Source organism: Lacerta agilis, chromosome 7 (genome assembly GCF_009819535.1).
Source record: "Lacerta agilis isolate rLacAgi1 chromosome 7, rLacAgi1.pri, whole genome shotgun sequence".
NCBI lineage: Eukaryota > Metazoa > Chordata > Lepidosauria > Squamata > Lacertidae > Lacerta > Lacerta agilis.
This window is the reverse complement of record NC_046318.1, coordinates 25,641,662-25,652,259: the sequence shown is the minus strand read 5'-3', so window position 1 is coordinate 25,652,259 and position 10,598 is coordinate 25,641,662. Positions and strand designations below refer to the sequence as shown.

The 10,598-nt window shown below is 43.4% G+C and overlaps 1 protein-coding gene across 1 annotated transcript; it reads right to left on the bottom strand.

The window, feature by feature from the left end:
• Positions 1–2,865: 2,865 nt before the first annotated feature.
• On the bottom strand, positions 2,866–10,138 carry LOC117049709 (transmembrane protein 14C-like). Its single transcript, XM_033154550.1, has 6 exons — positions 10,024–10,138; positions 6,656–6,781; positions 5,442–5,518; positions 4,336–4,437; positions 3,135–3,222; positions 2,866–2,937 (listed from the first exon to the last, which is right to left on the bottom strand). Exons 3-6 carry the CDS (start codon positions 5,515–5,517, stop codon positions 2,880–2,882), a joined length of 324 nt encoding a protein of 107 aa, XP_033010441.1. The 5' UTR covers position 5,518; positions 6,656–6,781; positions 10,024–10,138; the 3' UTR covers positions 2,866–2,879.
• Between the last annotated feature and the right edge of the window lie 460 nt (positions 10,139–10,598).

Genomic DNA, 10,598 nt, shown 5'->3' with positions numbered 1-10,598 from the left:
AATGAAAGCCAAAATGATTGCTGGAGAAGAATCTTCTATTGCATTGTCTAGCTAGCATTAAAGGGTCCAGAACTAAACCACAGCCATTTGACTTTGTTTTAGGTTGCTCTGTGTCCTTAACTACCTTTTAGTTTGCAGAGAGTGATTCCATATGTCAGGGGTGAGGAAGCTGCAGCCTTTGAGATGTTGCTGGACTCACAACTTCCATCATCCTGACCAATATCTGGAGGGCCACAGATTTCCCAGCTCAGCCATCCGTAGTCAGCGAGCCCACTAAAATAAGTGTTTTACAAAGGTGACACATCCCCAAGAGCCCATTTCATGTGTTATTACGCAGGCATGCCCCCCCTTGCATGTAAACCCTGCAGAAGTATTGTGAAGGCTATAAACCTTGTAAACTATTTAACTAGTGACCAATGTACACAGCTTGTCTCTGCGTCTGACTTACAAGTGAGTAGGGAAGAGATTCATCTGTACAGCATTTTTGCCCTAATCCCCAGATTGTTGGGTGCAAAAGTGCACCGGATACATGTATGTGGTGGTTGTTACCTTTGTATGACACTGCAGTGAAAGAACCCTTTCATTGCACAAAAGAAGTGTGAACAGGAGCACTGGAACCCGAAGGAGCCCCTGGTTTGAGGTGAAAGTTTTCATGGAGATCATTTGCAAGTTTAATCCTGTGATTGAGAAATACAACCTGTGAATGGTGTTGAGGAAGCCTGGTTTCCTACCCAGTAGGTTTAGCATAATTGCCAAGCCAGGAAATAGATGGGTATTTTAATTATAATTACTGACTCAAGATCTTTAATCTTTGTGCTCTGCAGGCAACTTTTATCCCCACCTTTATGGAACCAGAGTTCTGGTGTTTTGTCACAAATTGTCTGCAGGAAGTCCAGGCCACTGGGTTTTTTGTGGGGTTTTTTTTTAATCTTCACTAATTTTGTTGAATCAGAAACTTTAGTTAGTCCCATTTACTGTAGTGCCTTTGCCTCGTAACCAAAGCTGAACAACTATAGAATTTCCTATTGGTTCCTGAAGTGTGTTTATCGTTGAAATCTCATACTTGTGGCATATAGTTAGCTGCATTATCTGGCCAGGGACACATTTATGACCTCCTTTCCCCCTTTTGGATGCCATAAAGTACACAGTGGCCCAAAACCTATGTGCTATTTTAGTATATTTCTGTTCTTAGTAGATTTGCTAATATACTAGACAACAGAGATCCAAACTGTGTAGAGATATATAAGGTCTGCTGCTTTAACTGCTAAATGTTATGATATGTAATGTTGTATTAAACCTGACAATCCAAAGTTTAAAAAGTAGCATGTATTGTATTGTATATTTTTAACTTGTTAGCCTGCAAATAACTCTAACATTTTTACATGTATTTTTATGTATTTTTTAATGTACAGTTCTGTTGTATTTATTGGTTGATTTGAGGCTTGAATTAGGATTTAAGCTATAACTCACTTGAACACATTTTCATAATTTCAATAGTATACTGATGTGTTAAGTGTGTTTTAACATGAAAACCTTGAATTAACTAGTAGCAAAAGGGGGCAAGTGATTATATTAATTCAGTAGTTTATCTAAGCTGCTGCTATGCAGGCAATATTATGTTCCTATGCAGAGTTGCAGGAACATCAGACTAATACTGTACTAGTTCCCTCGTGTTAAGTGGGGTTTCAGTCTCTCCAGGTTTACGCAGTTTTCACTGAAATGCTGTATTGTAGGTATCCATCTACAGGTTTGTATGTTAGTAAAAAGCAAGGAACTTGCCTTTCTGACTGGGGTGTTTTCAGCTGAAAATCATTTTCTTTTATAATAAAGTTAACTTCTCTGATACACAAGACTATAATAGTCTTCCATTAGAATGAACGAACACACACACACACACACACATGAGAGTCTTAACTTTAGGCTGAAGCTATACATTTACAGAGAACCTGTTCCATTCCTGTAATGACCTGTTCTGTTTTGTACCTTGACATAATTCTCATGTGTTTTCCTCACTCCCCCTAGGTAGGGGCTAGGATGGAAACATGAAATTGACCTCAACCCACAGGGTAAATGATGTTATGGAAAGAGGGGGCATTGTGGCAGTGTCCTTTAGAACGTGTGATTTCATGCTTAGTTTCTGGGAAATGGTACAGCAGGGGTGCCAACTTGAATAAAATATTGTGGGGGCCCAGGTAAGACCCACCCCACCCCACCCCACCCCACATAATTGATCACATGACACAATGCACACACACCATTTGAATGGCAATGCCCATCAACTTTGGGGAATGTCCCCCTCAAATATTCCACCCTGAAAGGTACTTAGAACTAATTGTTTTTATTAGTAGTAAATAAACCATTTATCCAATATCTTTTTTTAAAAAAAACAGATTTAGCAAACTTTCACCTGATTTTTAAAATATATATTTGTAGACGCTTAAAATTAGTCACCTTGATAGCAGCCCTGTAAGTACAGATACAAATTTATACTAAGAAGTACCTCTATGCAGCATCGGGAATTTCAGTTTGTCAAGACAGAGAAGTGAAATATGATACAAGTTAAGGAAGTACAGGTATTTATGATAGATAACACAGCAGCAGCACTGCCACTTTTTCCCCATTCACAATCTTCAAGTGCACAGGGCTATGGGAAGAAATGTGTCCTTTTTTAATTTAAAAAGTGTGATGTGGAAGCTGTAATTTTGTAGCTATGACACTTTAGAATTGTGCAGAAGGAGCCAATCAAGATAATATGCTGGTCACATTGAAAGTTAAGTATCTTCTCCAGATGCTAACAATATTTTTTTTTTAACTTCAGCTGTTTTTATGTGGCTTGAAAGCTGTCTTCAGGTACTTTAATTGCTTTTTATCTTGCACGCTTATGGCTGGAGGGGTTTCTCCATCAGCTGTAGTCCAAGTTTTCCCACCATCAACAGACTGTTTCAATTCAAACACAAACCAACATTTCAGTAAACAGCACAGTACTATAATCTAAATGTTTCACTGTAGTTTACGATAATGACGAATCCATGTTATATGACTGTGTTAACTGTATCTTATGGGTACCCACATTCCATTAAACCAAATAATAGTTCATGACAGGAAAGATGGAGAAGGAAAGTGGAATTTTGTACCTGGCACCAGCAATTAACCCTGCAGGCATGAATTTCCTGGAGTTATAGAACCTCATTCCCATCACACCGGTTAAGGTTCCAGAAGCAACTGATGGGGGGGAAATCACAAGAATTGAGGAGGATACATGTTAGCCCCCATTACCTGTAAAGCTTAATGCAAGCCAAAGCTTTATTCAAGTGTTACATTTACATCCTGCATTTTGTTCAATGGAGCTGAAGGCTGGATGCATAAGGTTCCCAGGTGCTTCTCCCATGCAGGCCTAGACCTGTCTAGCCTCTGCCAAATTGTTATGTCCTGTGCCTTAAGACGAGGGGTGTCCTGAGCACACCCAGCTCCAATGAAGACAAGCGTTGGAAAGTTTTGTTCTTTATTGGCAACTATTACATCAGCTCCTAAATTGCAGTGATTATATGCACCGCTCCTGCTAAATAGCTAGCTAGGCACCTCCCTCTTCAGATCTGTGCTGCAACCTGGACCATTGGAGCAACAGCACAATGGTGCCCCTGTCAGCTCACTTAATCCCCCTCATGTGATGTAATAAGCAACTGGTGACCTCTGCGTAGCAGCTCTAGCTGCTGCTGTTGTCACTTAAAGCGCCCCCTTGTCCTTGGATACAGCACAACTCTCTCCCTGCCTGCTCTCCTCCTCTCTGACCACCTGGACTCTCCCTCTTCTCCCACCCCTGCCTCCTGGGTGACACACAACCCCACAAATCCCCTTCCCCTATCCACCCCTTTTCCTGACAAGGGCTAGAAAACTGGATCCAGGGGTGGCCAGCCCTCTGCAGGACACTTTCAAAGAGGTTGGGACTGCTAACCTATGAATCTCCCGATACCATCAGACAACAGGTCAAGTTTAGACCACAGCCCGGGCCTGCATAAGGAACTCTATAATTCCTTACATCAACCCCTACCCCCAAATCCTGCAATTTCTGGTTCCACGTTGTGTTTCATTGCTAGAATTTGAATGTAGGCTGCGGCTATGATAAAGATGGGAAAAGGACACCAGGCAGCAGTGGTACACGGGGAGAGGCTTGCTGGCCGTGCCACATCCCATTTCCTTTGCAGCAAATGGGAACTTTGCAAGCGACAATGGCTGACCGTGAGTTTATATTTGGGAAGGAAGAAATAGCAGAAGAAGGAATCACACTGGGTGGGTTGTTGTTGTTGTTGGTCAAATAAATCTAAATAAAATACTTACTCAGAGAAAGCCAAACATTCTTTGGATCCTGAGACTGCTGGTAAGCACCCACGCCTGCTAAACCACCAAACAAGAGACCAGCAGCGAGAGAAGGAACGCTACCTAGAGTAAAAGTACAAGAGGATTGTGGAAGGCCAATGAGTAGTATTGGCCTCAGCAGCAAAACTCCCTCAGATTTATTCAGCATTGAAAGGCTTACTAAAGTGAGGGAGGATACAAGTGCAAATGAACGGGCTGGCCGTTCAGTTTCTGTTTGAATTTTTTACTTCACTGCATGTCACAACAGACAAAATAATACTACCGTTAAAACTGGAATCCTAACAGAGAATAAAAACAGCACATAATAAATTAAAGTGGTTCAAATTACTAGCAACAGGCCCCCTTTCAAGGCAAGCTAGCCAACAGCAATTAAAACTCATCTAGCCCCTGAAAGGCTCCTGGAACAGAAAAATAATTTGTCGACAAGGAAGAACAGAGGCGGCCTAATGAGGTCCTCTGGGAAGCAAGTTCCATTATTAAATCTACAAACTAGTACTTCTTTTTGAGAAAAGACAACGAAGGGACATTACATCTTGTGGGTGCCGAGTCCACAGTTAACCTTATTTGGAAAAACTATAATGAACCATTAACCAAATGGTCCCAGGGAAGAAAAAACACGTTTAATTTTTTTAAGTACAATAAAAAATACATGCTCCTGCCGCTTTTAAAATAATAACTGAAATAATGATTTTAATGTGCTGTGTGAATAAATGATTCTGTCCTGAATCTCACAATATTCGGTGATAATGGGAATGAAGTGAGTTCTGAGATTTGTGACTGATTTATTTGCTCCCGCAACAAATCAATGGGGACTACGAATCATGGAAGAAAGCAAACTGCAGCATGTTATACCTGTATTCCAAAAAGCTGGCATTGCTATATTGCTGATATCTATCCCTGAATGTTTGACACAATGAGGACCACATACCGGTACCTTTACTGCCTATACTAAGTGCGTACTAAAAATTATTGTACCAGCAAAGGCTACGAAGCACAAATATCCATGTCATAATGCTGAATAAAGGATGGAGAAAACAGAAAAAGGGTCTGACTTCTTAATACTATACCTGCTTTTGCATAGCCAATTACTCCACCTGAAGCAACCAGTGCTGCGTAAGTGTAGCCAAGCCAGTCCGTACTCATTCTGGAACAATAAAGATGAAAATGCAATGTTCAAATATTTTCAGCTGAGCTGATGGTGAAGGATTTCATGGCTATAAACCTTAATTAAAAATGGAGGCTGCAATGCCTAATTCATTCATCAAACTTATTAAATACATTATATCCGAGCTTTCACACAAAGTAAAAAAATGCTTTTGGAGTGGAATATAATGGAATGTTAGCACCCATTTCCATGTTAATTGCTTCCAGGAAAAAAAAAGATGTTTGGAAACCCCATTAGCCCAGAAAATCTTAGGCGTAAAGTGATGAAATGTGGGGCAGAATACCAGCATGCATTCCTCCCCCACTGTTTTCATGGGGGAATCATAGCACATATGATCACAGGGGAACATAAGCATGTATGTGCGGAAAGAGTGCAGGAGTAATGAGGCTGCTCAATGACGTTTGTTGTTGTGTCACGCCACGCCTACTTGCGAATGAAATTTAATGTGACCTGCCAGTATGTTGATCCAAAAGCCACAGTTCCAGAATGCGACATGTACTGTGAATGATATATTAGCAAATGGGACAGAAGTGCTAGCCTTATAATCAGGAAAACGAACACAATATTTCCCAGGTCTAAATGCACTGCAAGGTCGTGGGTGGCGCTGTGGTCTAAACCACAGAGCCTAGGGCTTGCCGATCGGAAGGTCGGCAGTTCGAATCCCTGCAAAGGGGTGAGCTCCCGTCGCTCGGTCCCAGCTCCTGCCCACCTAGCAATTCGAAAGCACGTCTAAGTGCAAGTAGATAAATAGGTACTGCTCTGGCGGGAAGATAAACGGCGTTTCCGTGCGCTGCACTGGTTCGCCAGAAGTGGCTTAGTTAGTCATGCTGGGCACATGACCCGGAAGCTGTACGCCGGCTCCATCGGCCTATAGAGCGAGATGAGCGCCACAACCCCAGAGTTGTCCGCGACTGGACCTAACGGTAAGGGGTACTTTTACCTTTACCTTTTAAATGCACTGTAAACATGCCCTTATTTAGCATGCATTGGAGTATTGGATGCACAGTCGCACAAGAGGCAAGTTTAGGGGCTACGGACCAGCCTTCTTGCAAGGAGAAGTGGAAGCTAACTCAGAACCAAAAACGACCTCTCACCTTCCTCTGACTTTCATCTCACCTGTTTGTTTGCTAGGGGCACGCGGTTCCACTTCCCAAGGTCACGTGGTTCTTTTACAGCAATACGTCCTTATCTTAATGCTTATCCTCTCTCTCCTCTCTTGGAGGTGACGTTGCGCAGAGGAGGCTGAAGAGTGGGTAAGGGCAACAGGATAAAAAGGTACACATTCCATGCCCTGAAATGTTTGCATATACTTGTTTTACACTTGGATTTCACTTGCAAATTTAAGAACTACCAAGTATCACCATGACATGTCAACAAGAGCTAGGCCAGTGCAGTGCAAACATGGCAGCAGGAGCATTGGCTTGGCTCCACTGATGCATTTGCACTGCACTGATCTCGCCACCATTGCTGCTCCTCTCCTCTCCCCCTTTCTTTTTTTATATAATAATTTTTATTCATTTTGTAAGATATAAAAAAGATAACATAGTACTGTATTACATAAAAAAGAAAAAGAAAAAAGAGAGAAAGAGCATTATGTTCTTCTTACATATGCATAACTTGTTCTTTACATTATTGGGTGACTTCCCTCGGTCCCCCCCCCCATCGGAATTTCATTTCCATAATATTCTCTAGCAGTTTCTATGAACTAACATCTTAACCAATATATTTTTCTAAAACATCTATAAATAACCTATTTCCTAAAGATAAAGCGAAAAGCTATAAACTACCTCCTAAGGCAACACTAAATATTACAATATCTGTTCAAATAAATTTTAAATTTCTTCCAATCTTCCTCGGCCGTCTCTTCTCCTTGATTGTGGAGTCTCCCAGTCAGTTCGGCAAGTTCCATGAAGTCCATCATATTCATTTGCCATTCATCTATTGTTGGTAATTCTTGGCTCTTCCGGTTCTTAGCAAGTAGTAGCCTCACCCCAATTGTGACATACAGAAAGAATGTTACAGTAAGTCTTTTGGGGGGATTTCCTCTCCTACTAGTCCCAGTAAAAAGGCTTCTGGTTTCTTAATCTCCTCTCCCCCTTTTTGTCCAGGTATGCAGCAGTGATGCAGCCAGAGAGAAGTCAGGTGAGTGTCACATCCCTACCATGCCATTCCCTACTGGTAATGATGCCTAAATCAGAGAATTGCAGGATGCCTGGTGGCCTGCTTAATTCAATCCAGAGGGCTTCACAGCCTCTGCCTGAAGACCTCCAGGAAGGGAGTCTCCACCATTACCTCTTTGCAGTCAGTTCCATTGTAAGACAGATCTTACCATAATAAATAATAAAAAATAAAAAAATCCTTCCAGTAGCACCTTAGAGACCAACTAAGTTTGTTCTTGGTATGAGCTTTCGTGTGCATGCACACTTCTTCAGATACACTGAAACAGAAGTCACCAGACCCTTATATATAGTGAGAGAGTGAGGAGGGGTATTACTCAGAAGGGTGGTGGGAATGGGTGATTGGCTGATGGGTGTGGAAAACCTGTTGACGACTGTTAACGACTGCAATTAGTCTTAAAGAAAAAAGCAAGGGGTGAGATGGCTAAGGATAGCTTTGTCATGTATAATGAGATAAGAATCGAATGTCTTTGTTCAGACCAGGTCTCTCCATGGTTTTAAGTTTGGTAATTAGTTGCAATTCAGCAACTTCTCTTTCCAGTCTACTGGAAGATTTTTTTTTAATTTTTAATTTTGTTTTGACTGGCAGACCAACACGGCTACCTACCTGTAACTAGGTCTTACCATGTTAGGGAAAGTGACCTTCCCAACACAACACTTTGACACAGCAGAACGCAGATTTGTTGAGGCGAGAGCGCTGCTTTGATGTCCTTGGAAGAAGGTGGGCGGGAACAAAATAGTACCAATGAATGAGTCCCACCACAGGGGAAGTGAAGGTCATGAAACAACAGTAGCTTATCTACCCCTGACTACAATTCATAAATCTGCAGGTGAAATCCAAGTGTAAAAAAGCAAACATCCATCTATTTAAAATTACAATTGTATGTCAGGGGAAAGGCACCAGAGGGAACCACCACACAGCAAGAAAGGAGCTAATAATCAGAGTTGGAAGAGACCACGAGTGCCATCTAATCTAACCCCCTGCAATGCATTAACCTTTTGCCCAATGTGGGGCTGGAACCCACAAACCTGAAATTTCATGCTATACACACTGAGCTATCGCCTTAATTCATTCTGGGTGGGTTGACCAGTCTTGTTGTTGCCGTCTAGAATCCCTGCAGTTGCATTTAAAATATACAAAGTCTACTCAGGCTCTGGTGACGAGCATGACTATTCTGTGTTAAGTAATCCAGAAAAAGGCACTCTTGCTTCAGAATGCAAAAAGAACCAATGGCTTCAATTTTACAAGAAAGGAGATTCCGACTAAACTTCAGAAAAAACTTTCTGACAGCAAGAGCTGTTCGACAGTGGAAACTGACACCCTTGGGAGGTTGTGGACTCTCCTTCCTTGCAGGTTTTTAAGCAGAGGTTGGATGGTCCTCTTGTCATGGGTGCTTTAGCTTAGAATCTTGCATTGCAGGGGGTTGGAATAGATGACCCTTGGGGTCCCTTCCAACTCTACAATTATATGATTCTAAGTGCTTTTCTGGGTCAGAACCAGCAAAGCTCACCTAAAACAGGTGCGAGGACCTCAGCAAAACAGCTGGCATTAGGTGAACCACCAGACAGCGCCTTGAAACAAGTTGTGGTGTGTGTGTGTGTGTGTGGAGTTAACCCCTTCCACACCCTGCTGCGCCTGTTGAACATCCACCTGCCATGCCACTGTTCGGGGGCACCGAGCCTCCACCAGCATCTAGAGCAGGCATAGGCAAACTCGGCCCTCCAGATGTTTTGGGACTACAACTCCCATCATCCCTAGCTAACAGGTCCAGTGGTCAGGGATGATGGGAGTTGTAGTACCAAAACATCTGGAGGGCCGAGTTTGCCTATTCTGACCTGATCTAGAGTCTAAAACAATGTAGCACCCAGTAAGGAAACAGTCAGTATTCGTAAGAGAGAGCAACTGTATCCCGGCGGCGGCAGAACTGTAACTCGCGGTCTTTAGACGGGCTAATAATAAATAGGCCGGGTAATGGGCGGAGACCGGCTGAGTGTAGCTGGCGGCACAACCTTCGCCATGATCGGATGCTTCCTGCAAGCGAGGGGCAGCAAGGTGCCCCGATGCACCTGAAAAGTAGGGCATCTCATTCCCCCATATAGTAAGCAAAGCCACCACTTTGGCTTGATCGCCACACATTAATTGCACCAGGCAGCCATAGACCATTGCAATGGGGCGGAATCCATAGTTCCTACTCCTTCAACGCCAAATTGTAACTCAGAAGATGCAGCAAAAGCAAAGGCAAAGGACTCCCTCCCCCCCGCCCCCGCTGCTGCAACGGAGCGCACAGCGCAGCGCCCCAGACTGACCTTCTTCCTCCAAGGGCGCACAGCGCGAAGATTGCCTGGGACGCTCCCCCTCCCCCACTGACGCCGAGCTACTCGGTCTCCCAGAGTCCCCTCCGCTGCGGGAGCGCGCAAGCGTGGACAACCAGCAGCACGCCCGAAGTTTCCGTGCTCGAGAGCGAGGGACGCGAGGCACTTTGCCCGGAGTTCACGAGCCAAGCACTGTCAGTGCGGTGATTCTCTTGCTTATAGCTGCCGTTCCTTGTTGTTGTTTGGAGGGGTACCTGCGTAACCCCATGAGCATCAGAAGCTGTCTTATACTGAATCCTGGTTCAGATTTGATTCCTGCATTGCGGGGCGGGGCGGGGGGGTTGGACTAGATGATCCTCGGGCTCCCTTCCAGCTCTACAATTTTATGAATCAGACCCCTGGTCCACCTAGTTCAGTACTGTCTACACTGAGCGGCAATGGCTCTCCAGGTGGTTGTTTTTTTGGGGGGGGCGCAAAGTTATTGAGATTTTTTTTTAGTTTTGCCCAAAGTTATTGAGCTTTTTGGGTGGGGTTTTTTTTTTTTTGCAAAATCTCCAAAAAATAAAATA

Coding starts and splice junctions, on each gene's coding strand:
- LOC117049709 (XM_033154550.1), bottom strand. CDS start 5,517: ATGAGTACGGACTGGCTTGGCTACACTTACGCAGCACTGGTTGCTTCA. Junction 4,438..5,441: donor AATTGGCTATGCAAAAGCAG/GTATAGTATTAA, acceptor CTTTTACTCTAG/GTAGCGTTCCTTCTCTCGCT. Junction 2,938..3,134: donor GGGTTAATTGCTGGTGCCAG/GTACAAAATTCC, acceptor GAATTGAAACAG/TCTGTTGATGGTGGGAAAAC.